This window comes from Entamoeba dispar, genomic scaffold, assembly GCF_000209125.1.
Source record: "Entamoeba dispar SAW760 scf_1105229462189 genomic scaffold, whole genome shotgun sequence".
Classification (NCBI taxonomy): Eukaryota; Evosea; order Mastigamoebida; family Endamoebidae; genus Entamoeba; species Entamoeba dispar.
This window is the reverse complement of record NW_001855068.1, coordinates 943-12,480: the sequence shown is the minus strand read 5'-3', so window position 1 is coordinate 12,480 and position 11,538 is coordinate 943. Positions and strand designations below refer to the sequence as shown.

Genomic DNA, 11,538 nt, shown 5'->3' with positions numbered 1-11,538 from the left:
GTTTCTAAGTTCGTTTCAAAAAAATTTTCTGTTGGTGCTAATATCGATAAAACAGTTGGTGTTGATTGTATTAACGTTCAAGGAGATTTTGTCCATGAAATAGCTGATATACTTGCTGAACAATTTAAAATTGACCCAGCTAATATTGAGTGCTAATTGATCGTTTTTGGATTAAGTAATAAAACCAATAAAGTTAGTTATATAATTTTTTAATACGTTCTCTATAAAACCGATAGAGTCTTTTAAACAAAGACCAATGTAAATTAACCAAAGACATTATCAATAGGTGAAAAGGTTAGTTCAATCTCTGGTTTTTGAACTTGAAACTCTCTTAGTAAATCAGCAATGGTATCATCAGGATTTAATAAACAGTTGTTAAAGTATAACCTCTATTTTGTAATTAATTATTTTGAGTCACATTATATAAGTTAGAAAAACAAACATAGGTAGTAGTTGTATCTCTTAATTGTTTATTTATAAATAAAATAATGTGTTCAACTGTTTTATCTTTTGACATTTTATATCCTTTTGGGAGTGCTTTTCCTCCTGGGATATTTATTCCTTTAAATCGAAGAATAGCTTTTCCATCTGATCCAATAACTGGTTTAGTTGGTTGTGGTTGAGTTTGATTACTTTCCAAAGAAGGATGAGGTGTTTGTTCATTAGATTTTGGTTGTTCGATTTGAGTATCTGTCATATTGTTTTTTAGATTGGATTTTTAGAAGTGATAAGAAATTAAGAGAAAATAAAGTTTTATAGAAAAAAGAACTTATTAATATTTTCTTCATAAAATAAATAAAAAATGAAGGAAAGAAATTCTTTTGATAGAAAAAAAGAAATCTCAAAAAAACTGAATTATAAAATTAATGTCAAGAAATCAACCTGTTATTTCTTCATCTGAAGATAACTCTGGATCTAGTGATTCTCAAATATCTGGAACTGAAATTAAAACACAAAAACGACAAGGATTTATGAGTAGACGTAATCGTCGAAGTCTGAATTCTCAACCATCTTCTCCTTTCTTTACAAAAGACAACGGTCGACCAATTACTATGACAGAAATATCTGGTAGTGAATCAGCAAGTGTTTCAGAAAGTGGAAGGAATGAAGTTGCTTCTGTTGGAGGAGGAGAATGGAATAGAATTGCTGTAGATAAATTGTCACAAAAAAGTAGAAGACCAACATATGTCATGAAGAAATTAAAACAAGCTGGTATTTCTTCAGAAAGTAAACTTGAAAATGAAGTTGATCTAGTTACACAACCTATTATTAATGATGACGAATTTATTATTACTAATCAATTTAAGAGAGTTCGTGACTCTGAAGATGGAGAATTTATTGATGATGAAATTGAACAAAAGAAATCATTAACAAATGTTTCAAACAAAAAAGAATATGATGAGAAAGAAGAGTTATTCAGACCAAATTGGATTAAAGCAGAACAATATGATTTTTCTTCAAGAGGAATAAAACCACGAGCAATTTTTGCTGAAAACAATGCATGTTTAATGATTGATTCACATAATTGTTTTTTGTTTAGAGATAATGATTTTCATATGATTCCTAATTTATATAAAGAGACTATTCAAATGGGAATTATTGATCCAACAGGAGTTCATATTATTTTATTGTATTCAGGAAATAAGATGTCATATTGTGAACGTATTAAATTATCTCCAGTATTTTTTAATGTCTCTTATCCAGAAGAAGTTATCAAAGCTTCTGGAAATAAAGAAATTAAAATTTCTACTATTCGTTTTGAACAAAAAGCATCAATGAACACCGAGCTTAATTTGTTTGTTGGAACAAATACTGGATGTATATTTTCATTAACTGTCCATATTAAGAAAAATCCAATTCAAACTACTTCAGTTTCTGTTTATCCACTTCCATTTGTTAAAGATGAAATTAATGAACGGTCTTTATCTCAAAGTGGTAAACATATAAAGTCAAAAATTGAATTAGTTAAAGATATCACTAATTTTAAAAATGAAGGGGAAATTACAGATATTTTTTGGGTTATTGGTTCTATTTGTACAGTTATTGTAGCATGTACTAATAGTGTTGTATTTCAAATTATTATTGAAACAAAAGGTTCCAACAAATTTGTTTATGTAAGTGAAGTATCAAATAAACCACCTTATGAAATTATTGAAGGAAGTAAAGGAATGATGATTGTTCAATATGAAGGAATGACAGAAGATGCAATGAACTATCGATTAAGTTATTTAACTGGACAATATAAATTAAAAGATGGAAGAATTAGAAGGTCATTATTCCGTGGAAGTTATGCATTTTTTAGTAATGATAAAGATATTGATAAATTTAATGAAAAAGGAATTTCAAATGATTACGTTGATTCAGACTTTGTTATTGAAACACCTAATCAAGTTTATCAATTATATCCAAATTCATTAGTTTGCTTTGATTATGACTACAACACTAGTTGTACTAAACTAGTTGAAGGAAAATCAATTTGTATGACATTAGAAAAGAATAATCCAGTTGAAAGGTATATTTGGGTATGTACTGAATATTCATTATATAAGATACATGCTGTTAAACCAGATTACGAAGAATTTTTTGATGTTCAACTTATTCAAAATATGATGAATGATGAAACCTTAATATTTGTATTATTAAGAGCATTAGATAAAGTTATTTGTGATTCAACAAACATCAAGTCTCGATTACGAATTTCATTATTATATACGTGGTGTGTAATATTAATATTGAATAATGTCAGAATTCAAGACCAAAGAGAATTATTAAAGAAAAAATTAACTTATCTCCTTAAAAAACGATTTTATGCTAAGACAATTATTGATAAAGAAATTATTCGTTATTTAATAAGAAATTGTGGTGATAGAGAATTATTTATTTGGTATTGTGAAACAAATAATGATATGGTTGGATTACTTAATTATTACATAGAAAATTGTGAATATTCAGAAGGTATTGAAGTATTAATTAAAATGTATTCTTCTGAAGAAGCTGAAGAACGAGAAGAGTGCATTCAATTAACTAAAAAATATTTTGGAGTATTATTTAGAGAAGAGCCATTATTATTTAATGAATATTTAAAAACAAGAGATATTTTTGGTGAAGAATCATTATACACTGTTTTAAGTTTAGTTGGAGAAGAGATTGAATTTAATATTCTTCAACCATTTATTAGAAATTTAATTAACCAAAGAACTCATGATGGAATGGATGTTAGTGAATTATTAGAAATTTTGTTTTGGAAATACCTTAAAGAAGAACCAGGAGCATCTGCTGAATTAGATAAAAATATGAACAGTTTATTATTTTCAAGAATTAATGTTCCTATTACAAGCATTTATATTATTAGAGAATTAAAAAGAAGAAGGATGTATCGTTCATTGTCTTGTATTTATGAAAATAATGGAAATTATGCAGAAGCAATTGAAATGAAAGGATTAATGATTAAACAAAGTGATAAACAATTGTCTCAACTTCAAGATGAAATTGATAAAATGTTTGAATTAGTAGGAAAAGAACCAAATGAACAAAATAGAGAAACTTTAGTTGTTCAAGCATTAAAATGGTTTGTTGATGCATGTGATACTGGTGTTGGAGAAAAATATGTTTTAGATGTTATTAAAAATCATAAAATATCAATTCAATCAGTATTAGCATCATTACCATTAATTCTTCCAAGTTTTAGACAATGGAAATTAAAAGATATGATGGAAATGATTGATGCTAAATTTAAAGAATATAAAACAAATGGAGATGATTTATTAAGTATGGTTTTTCTTTCAAATTCACAAGTTGCTGAAATGTCTCAGAAACTTGCTCAAAAAGAATTATCATTTGCTGAACCATCATTCCAGTACGTTGTTTATTCTGATGATGATGTATGTAGTATGTGTAGAAAAAAATTAAATCCTGCAGAGTCTCAACTTATTATGTTTTGTTGTGGTCATAAATATCATTGTGACTGTATTATCAATGAACTTAATCTACACAAAACTCCATTTGCTGTAAAAGTTCTTACTGAGTATGAAAAAGATGAAGATCTTAATGTATTAGCTAATGAATGTTTGTTATGTAGTTGTCATGCAACGGAATTAACTCGATTCTCACTTGATGAAACTAATGACGATTCTTGGAATCTTTAATCCAAATTCATTCAAACTAAAATCTCCTTGTTTTTTTTATCTTTTAGTTTAGGTTCCAGAAATTGATTTTTTTTTAAACCAAAGTATGCTTTAATTTTCATCAATACCACAAAACAAAACTTATTAATTTGATTAATTAATATATAACAAGAATAAACTCTTGATATTTGACACATTTTTATTTCACTTTAGTTGTCATTGTAACAGTTATATGTCCTTCATAAAGAAGTATATATATATCATTAAAATAAAAATTACCAAATAACTTAAACTTCAAAGAATAATATAAATACATGACTTAAATAAAATGTAGCCAAGTAATTGCCTAAAATTCTAAACGATTAATGAAAATTAGGTTAACAACATAACAAAGGAACAATATTATAAAAAAGAATTTAAAAGAGTTAAATCAGGTTATATTACGTTATATATATTTAGATATAATATAAAATATATTATTTATAAAGATTATGAAAAAGAAATATATGACTAATGAAGTAGTAAGAATATCAATTAAAAAGGAAATATAATCATCTGAAAATTCATTAATTAAATTACTTCCAGAATCTAACTTAAGAATATATGCTTTATTTTGATATCTTGGTATCTAACATTTGTTATGAATAAAACAAAAGGCACTTCAAACAAAACAACCAAAGTTAAATTAGTCTTTTTCAGCATAATTAGACTAACATATTTAAACTCTGATAATTTTTAATTATAAAGTATACTAATTAGAACAAATATTGATTTAATCCAAATTTAAAATAAATACAAATGAAAGAAAAATAATAAAAAAGAACTATTAATTTAATAATTTGTTGCAATAGTCAGTAATTTCACCTGCATCATTTCCATAAACATTTAAGATTTCTTTTACTGATTTCTCAATTGAAGGTGTTTTGGGTACTTTGCAAAACAAGACAAGAAGAACGAGAATAAGGAAATCATATTTTTCCAAATTACTTTCATCTTGAATCAATATTTCTTGATGAGAAATAATCCATGGAATGATTTGGTCGTTTGCAAGTGAAACAATAGAAGGAACAAGTTCATTTGAAGAATCGACTTCAGAAATAATATGAATAAGAGAATACAATGACTCGACATTTTCTGGTGTCAATTCATTAACTCTTTTCATAAATTCAATAACTATATTTCCAAGTGTATCTATTTCATTTGCATTAATTAAATGTAATTCACATAATCCAAACAATGCTTTTGCAGCTGTGTGTTCATAACAAGAGTCAGTATAATCTCTCATTAATTGTACAAAACGATGAACAAAATGACTTTTATTATCTTCTGCTTTAAGAGTATCGAATTTAACATTCTTAATTACATCTACAAAAATTGATGCAATATCAGGTGTTTTATCACAATATGCTTTTACTGCTTTAACAAGATAAGAAAGTCCCGACTCACATTGACTCAATGATTCTTCAATACCAGTTTTTTTCATTATCACTTCATATGAAAACATCTTTTGTAATACAACAAGTCCCCAATACAATGCAGTATCTCTGTCATTTTTAATTTCACTTTTAACTTTTGGAGGTTCATCAACTTCTTCAATATCAAGGATTGTACATCTACCAATAGTAGCAATCACATTTTGAACAGATAATCTCTTGATATGTTGATAAACAAGATTAGATTGTGTATTTGATGTTATTAATCGAATCAATATTAATGCCATAGCCTTTAATCCAAGAACACCTAACATTTGTGGATGTTGTCCTCCTGAACTATCTGCTCCAAGATGAGCCAATAATGGTTGTGTTGGTAGTGCTAGAAGAACTGAATCACACATAATAATACTTTCTTCATGAAGTTCTTTGACAACACTTAGACATGAAATAAGTGTTTGAATAGCAAAATATCGAACATCTACACTACCATATTTTGAAGGTTTATTCTTGATATAATTTTGAATAATTCCAAAATAAATATTTGTAGTAAGTAATTCCCTTGCAACTTCTTCATAATGAGCACAATTAGCAATAATAGCATGTAGATGAACTTCAGTTCTAATATCACATTCTTTATTTAATTTTTCTATAGCAAGATGACATACCTTCTTTATTGTCTCAATATTGTTAACTGATTTAATTAATCCAGCAATACACCGTATTGTTGCATGTAATGATGGTACATCATTTTGAATTGGTTCTCTAAGAAGATTTTCTAAAACTTGATTACAATCAATCCCATTCTTTACAAGTAAATTACGATGAGCCAATGTTCCTACAGAAGATAGTAATGATAATCTTTTACTTGGAATCATTTGGTTCATTGTTTCTGATGGAGTTGATGCAAGTAAAGAGCAAAGTTTCTTTGATATACGTGGTGCTAATAATGGACACATTAACCCATGAAGAAGAAGATATGACACAGATTCTATTAACTCAGACGATGGAGAATCTAAGAGAGGAATTAATTTTTCATGCCATTTTTGTTGAATTAAAGGTACTTGACATGCTTCAGAAGTAGAAAGAAGTAATAACAGATGTTCAGGTATATATGGTTTTGTTGTAGATTGATCAATAATTGGAAGTAATGCTATTAGTACTTCTTCAAGATTGTCATTTAATTCGTCTGGATAATCTGATGTTGGAATTGAATCTTCAGGTTGTTTTGGTGTTTTTTCTAGTTTATTTTGTTCAGGAGATTCAAAAAGATAAATGTATTGCCGTACAACAGCAAGTCTCTCTTCAAGGGTTTGTATGTGAGAAAGATACTTATCAAGAGTATCAGTCATAAGAAATTAGAATAAAATACAAAGTACTCTATTATAGGGTTTACACTTCACACCAACCATTTTTTTTAATTTCTCAAATGATAATTGTTGATATAGTGATTAAACAATACCAATTTATATTTTTTATTTACATAAAGAATCTCTGAAGAATTTAGCATATCTGATAAGGGTAATTTTAAAACCAACAAGAAGATGAATAAAACAAGACAAGGATAATAATAAAAAGAAAAGTAGAATCAAAAAAAAAAAAGGAAATAATATTTTTATTATAAAAAACCCTTCAATTAAACCTAAAACTTTTAACATTCAAAAGATGGCAGCAAAACCAGAATTCCAAGAAATTAAACAACAACAAATTCACAATGAAGATGAACTTAGAGAAATTCATGTTCCAGGACAACGATTTAATTATGTTAAAGAAAATTGGATAGGAATTTATCAACCGATTGTTTCACAACTAAAATTGAATATTCGAATGAATCCATCAAAGAAAATTATTCAATTAAAAACTAATGACAAAAGTCAATTAGATTCTCTTCAAAGAGCATCTGATTTTATTAATGCCATTGGAAAAGGGTTTGAAGTTAAAGATGCTATTGCCTTACTTAGAATGGATGATATATTTGTTGATTCATTTGAAATTGAAGATGTTAAAAAATTACATGGAGATCATTTAAATCGTGCTATTGGACGTATTGCTGGTAAAGATGGTAAAACTAAATTTTCAATTGAAAATACAACACATACTCGTATTGTAATGCAATATAAGTTTGTTTTATATTTTATTTTAAAGAATATTTCATTATCAATTGATTAATATTGGTATTTATTAATTATAGAAAGATTCATATTATGGGAAGTTATGCTAATATCAAAATTGCTCGTGATGCAATCCAGGATCTTATTCTTGGTGCTCCACCAGGAAAAGTATACAATAACCTTCGTACTATTGCATCTAGAATGGATTCTGCTCTTTAATTTGATTGTTTGTTTTAAAAGTTGGTATTTGGTTAATATGTTGTGTATTGTCTAATGAAATTTCATCATCATCAACTTGTTTTTATTATCTTTAAGACTGTGAATAAAGACTAGAGAAGAAGAAAATACTGAGACTGTCAAATCAAGTCTGAATAAATAAAAAATGATTTAATAAAAACTAAGGTATTGGTGATAAGTTCTTATGATTACATAATTACTTTTTAAGATTTTATTAAGTTAACATGCTATTTCTTTTAAACAATTTTATCTAACAGATATAGATTATTAAAAAGGATTCATACAACAAGTATAACAGAAATTTGATGTATGTCAGTTATGAATTATGTGAAAATAATAGAGATAATATGAAGAAAGATTAGAATCTTCTTATTTTGTTGTAATTTCTTGAATGAACTAGCTGAAATAAACATTGAGTAATTGAAAAGAACTAAGGGATTGGTTAAATTTTGATGGATTTTACAATGTGATATTGTAGTTAGTTGTAGAATTTATAATGAGTATCAAAGTCTTTTAAGTTTATTGATACTTTAAAATTAAGTTAGAACATTGTATAAAACATTCTTGGTAAAGTAAACCACAATACATAGAAATTTGTTTCGATATATAATAAAATAAATGAAAAGGAGGTGTGATTGTTTGACATAAAAGAACAACAAATAAGACTTTTGAAATTCTTTATTAAAACATAGATGGAAGAAAGTAATAATCATTTATAAATAACCTTTTTGTGTTAAAATGTTATTAGATCAATTAAGAAAGACTTTAGTATTAGAGTCTTAAGAAAGTATTTACTAAATTCAAGATTGGTTATACAGTTATAAGAAGACTTTCAAAAGAGAATAAATTCAAATCTTGATTCAAAAATTAATATGATAATTGTTAAGAAATAAGACAAAAGGAAATAATATGAATAATAAATAACATGTTTATGTTACATGAAATTAAATGAATGATAATATAATAAGGACTAGTAAAACAGTAAATGATAGAAAGAAAATTATAACTAACAAATATATCACAGAAACATAATATTTAAAATACTTTTTAATAAACTTAAACAACAAAAAAAGTAATTATTTAATTTTTAATTTTTGTTTTATTGAAGTATAGTTTAATATAGGAAATAAATTATATGATATACTAAAGAGAAATTGACACGAATTTTGTTTTAAGACTCATCTCAATAACAAGTATAATGAATTGTTTTATCTGTGTTAGTCTTTTATTTGTTGTTTGTCATGCATTTGAACTACACCCGTTTGTCATTAATAAAGGAAAGCATTTATATCCTATTCAATTAAAAGGTAATGAAACAATACAAATTTTCCATACAGAACGAATTTATGAAGAGATTAAAGTATATAAAACAACGCATGAAATATACATAGAATCACCAATAACACTAAACGCAGAATATTCTATAATTCAATCAAAAGAAGAATGTGTTTGTAAGAAATGTCAATATGATTGTAATAGAGAAACTAAAGAATGTATGGTAGGAACATTAAAAAGTGGTACATTTACATTTAACTCATTTCTTGATTTGTTAATGCCTACAAAATCATTGTTTATTTTCATTATCTTTGCTGTGTTAGTTGTTGTAAGTGTTTGTATGGTTTGTACAATGACATGTCGATTTGTTGATTGCTTTACTGATATCTTGTGTAACAAAGCAAAGGCACGACAAAAAAGAGTTGAAAAAGAAATGAGAAAAAATATGAAAGAATCTGCTAAACAACACGCATTAGAACTCGCTGCTTTGTAGACGTCTTTTCAAAAGAGTTCAGTCATTTATTAAATTTTTATAAAACAATTGAATACTTCAATTTAGAATTCAATTAAAAAATATCATAAACAAAATAAAACTAGAAACGGTTCAAGCTATAATGAGCTTCATATACATTATGTTTGAGTACAGAAATAAAGGTTGACAAAACCTTGTTTGAAAGGGGTTGTGTTGCCATAATCCATAGGGGGATTGATTGTCCTCCAAATGAGTATGATGGTTGTTTATAATTTTTATCTATAATTGAAAATCCATTGCGATAATACCATTTTCTTAACCGATGATGAACTTCATCTTCAGTTGGTTCAACTTCAAGAATCCACAAACCACCAATTGTTTTGAATAAATGTTCAATTACTTGTTGTCCTATCTTTTCACCTCTGAACTCTGGAGAGATTGCAATATGCTCTATAAAATGAAACTGTTTCATCAAATACCAATAAACAACAACTCCTACAATTTTTCCATTATAGTTTACTGAAATAAAATAATGATTTGGTTATGTGTCAATAACTTGTTTAAGTTGAGAAGTACCTCTAACGAGATTATCCCCAAAAGAAGTTTGAAATAATTGATTTAACTTTTGTTATTATTCGTGTAACGTTGATTGAATTTATGCTTTTATTATCCTAATAATAACATTATATTTATTATATTTATTGATAGGATGAATATTTGTTTTTAGTGTTGTATTTTTAGGATATAATTCAAAGATATAAAAATGATGGATGTTGGTTAAATGTTTTAGTACTATATTAAAATCTAAATACCAATTATCTTTCATAATGAATTAATATCATCTGATTTGTTAGTCATACTAATCGTATTCAGTTTTAAATTTATTAGATTTTATTTTAATTAAAATTGAACTTTTATTTATTAAGAAGTGTTCTAATAGAACCAATTAATAATAATGAAATTTCATATATCAATTAAAGATAATGCAATATAAATCGGATTAAGTATAAAAAAATAATTATTTATCAGTCATCAGAGCGTTGTTTAATATTCTTCACAATGATATATGAATTAACACGTTTATATAAATCTTGTTTTATCACAATTAATGAATAAACTACTTATTATTTAAATTTTACTTTCTTATATTAATATTCATAATATACTAATTCAGTAGATATCTTTGACAATTTCGTTTCATTCATAGTTATTTATAATAAATAGAATTTAATCTATTATTTAGTATTAAATTAGAAGTTGTTCAGAATAGAGTTAATTCATTTAATAGTAAATTTAAATAACATTAATTAAAATTCAAAATAAATTAACACCAGAATGTTAATACAATAATTTATTTTTAATTTCTTTTTTTGTGATTTACATAAATTTATTACAACAAATTATTGTATTTATTTCTCTAAATTTAATTTAATCATTCTGATACAATTGTTATATATACCTTGTTAATAATGAATTATCACTAAATAAAAAAAAATAGAGGAAGTTATTATAATATTTCTGATAACATTCTTTTTTTATTTCATTTATATATTTTTATTAATGTTATCATTAACTAAAACAGCTATTTTAAATATCATTATTTAATTCAATATTTCAATACTTTTGAATTGTAGATTTTTTATTAACCATTTCATTATTTATTTAGATAAAACAATTGATAATTCATTAATAATACTAAACAATGTTTTAAATATTTTAGTAAAAGTATTTGATTATCTTTTTAAATTATGATTTGTATAGTTTTGATATATCAATACTAATGTTATTTTCTTCTAATTCAAAACTTTAATACATATTATTATCATTCTTATTTTATAATAAGATTCATATTCATCAATGAATTTAATATAATATGAATATTATTTATT

General features: G+C 25.4%; 7 protein-coding genes across 7 annotated transcripts in view, besides 18 other annotated features; 4 read left to right on the top strand and 3 right to left on the bottom strand.

Moving 5' to 3' along the window:
• Window positions 1-156, top strand: part of EDI_198590 (uncharacterized protein) — a gene marked incomplete at both ends in the record, with an annotated part of 401 nt that extends 245 nt beyond the window's left edge. Inside the window, one exon of the mRNA XM_001739428.1 lies at window positions 10-156. Within this exon, the coding sequence (XP_001739480.1) occupies window positions 10-156 (147 nt within the window). The remainder of the gene's footprint in view (window positions 1-9) is intronic.
• A 107-nt stretch (window positions 157-263) lies between these two features.
• EDI_198580 (uncharacterized protein) lies at window positions 264-697 on the bottom strand (the record flags this gene model as incomplete). The annotated part of the gene is made up of 2 exons (XM_001739427.1): window positions 264-389; window positions 443-697. 2 exons carry the CDS (start codon window positions 695-697, stop codon window positions 264-266), a joined length of 381 nt encoding a protein of 126 aa, XP_001739479.1.
• Window positions 470-490: a sequence feature (AT_rich).
• A 72-nt stretch (window positions 698-769) lies between the features above and the next one.
• Window positions 770-804: a sequence feature (AT_rich).
• Window positions 805-866: 62 nt separating this feature from the next.
• On the top strand, window positions 867-4,145 carry EDI_198570 (uncharacterized protein; the record flags this gene model as incomplete). The annotated part of the gene is made up of 1 exon (XM_001739426.1): window positions 867-4,145. One exon carries the CDS (start codon window positions 867-869, stop codon window positions 4,143-4,145), a length of 3,279 nt encoding a protein of 1,092 aa, XP_001739478.1.
• A 229-nt stretch (window positions 4,146-4,374) lies between these two features.
• Window positions 4,375-4,402: a sequence feature (AT_rich).
• A 167-nt stretch (window positions 4,403-4,569) lies between these two features.
• Window positions 4,570-4,611: a sequence feature (AT_rich).
• A 241-nt stretch (window positions 4,612-4,852) lies between these two features.
• Window positions 4,853-4,965: a sequence feature (AT_rich).
• Window positions 4,951-6,906, bottom strand: EDI_198560 (uncharacterized protein; the record flags this gene model as incomplete). Its single annotated transcript, XM_001739425.1, has 1 exon — window positions 4,951-6,906. The coding sequence occupies one exon, from the start codon at window positions 6,904-6,906 to the stop codon at window positions 4,951-4,953; it is 1,956 nt and encodes a 651-aa protein (XP_001739477.1).
• A 183-nt stretch (window positions 6,907-7,089) lies between these two features.
• Window positions 7,090-7,164: a microsatellite.
• Window positions 7,165-7,219: 55 nt separating this feature from the next.
• Window positions 7,220-7,884, top strand: EDI_198550 (pre-rRNA-processing protein PNO1, putative; the record flags this gene model as incomplete). The annotated part of the gene is made up of 2 exons (XM_001739424.1): window positions 7,220-7,674; window positions 7,746-7,884. The coding sequence occupies 2 exons, from the start codon at window positions 7,220-7,222 to the stop codon at window positions 7,882-7,884; spliced, it is 594 nt and encodes a 197-aa protein (XP_001739476.1).
• Window positions 7,680-7,744: a sequence feature (AT_rich).
• A 1,046-nt stretch (window positions 7,885-8,930) lies between the features above and the next one.
• Window positions 8,931-9,006: a sequence feature (AT_rich).
• A 94-nt stretch (window positions 9,007-9,100) lies between these two features.
• EDI_198540 (uncharacterized protein) lies at window positions 9,101-9,670 on the top strand (the record flags this gene model as incomplete). Its single annotated transcript, XM_001739423.1, has 1 exon — window positions 9,101-9,670. The coding sequence occupies one exon, from the start codon at window positions 9,101-9,103 to the stop codon at window positions 9,668-9,670; it is 570 nt and encodes a 189-aa protein (XP_001739475.1).
• Window positions 9,671-9,694: 24 nt separating this feature from the next.
• Window positions 9,695-9,715: a sequence feature (AT_rich).
• A 55-nt stretch (window positions 9,716-9,770) lies between these two features.
• On the bottom strand, window positions 9,771-10,121 carry EDI_198530 (uncharacterized protein; the record flags this gene model as incomplete). The annotated part of the gene is made up of 1 exon (XM_001739422.1): window positions 9,771-10,121. The coding sequence occupies one exon, from the start codon at window positions 10,119-10,121 to the stop codon at window positions 9,771-9,773; it is 351 nt and encodes a 116-aa protein (XP_001739474.1).
• A 200-nt stretch (window positions 10,122-10,321) lies between these two features.
• Window positions 10,322-10,352: a sequence feature (AT_rich).
• Window positions 10,353-10,522: 170 nt separating this feature from the next.
• Window positions 10,523-10,574: a sequence feature (AT_rich).
• Window positions 10,575-10,654: 80 nt separating this feature from the next.
• Window positions 10,655-10,675: a sequence feature (AT_rich).
• A 95-nt stretch (window positions 10,676-10,770) lies between these two features.
• Window positions 10,771-10,814: a sequence feature (AT_rich).
• A 42-nt stretch (window positions 10,815-10,856) lies between these two features.
• Window positions 10,857-10,902: a sequence feature (AT_rich).
• Window positions 10,903-10,928: 26 nt separating this feature from the next.
• Window positions 10,929-10,977: a sequence feature (AT_rich).
• A 17-nt stretch (window positions 10,978-10,994) lies between these two features.
• Window positions 10,995-11,082: a sequence feature (AT_rich).
• Window positions 11,083-11,179: 97 nt separating this feature from the next.
• Window positions 11,180-11,211: a sequence feature (AT_rich).
• A 298-nt stretch (window positions 11,212-11,509) lies between these two features.
• Window positions 11,510-11,538: part of a sequence feature (AT_rich) that runs on past the window's edge.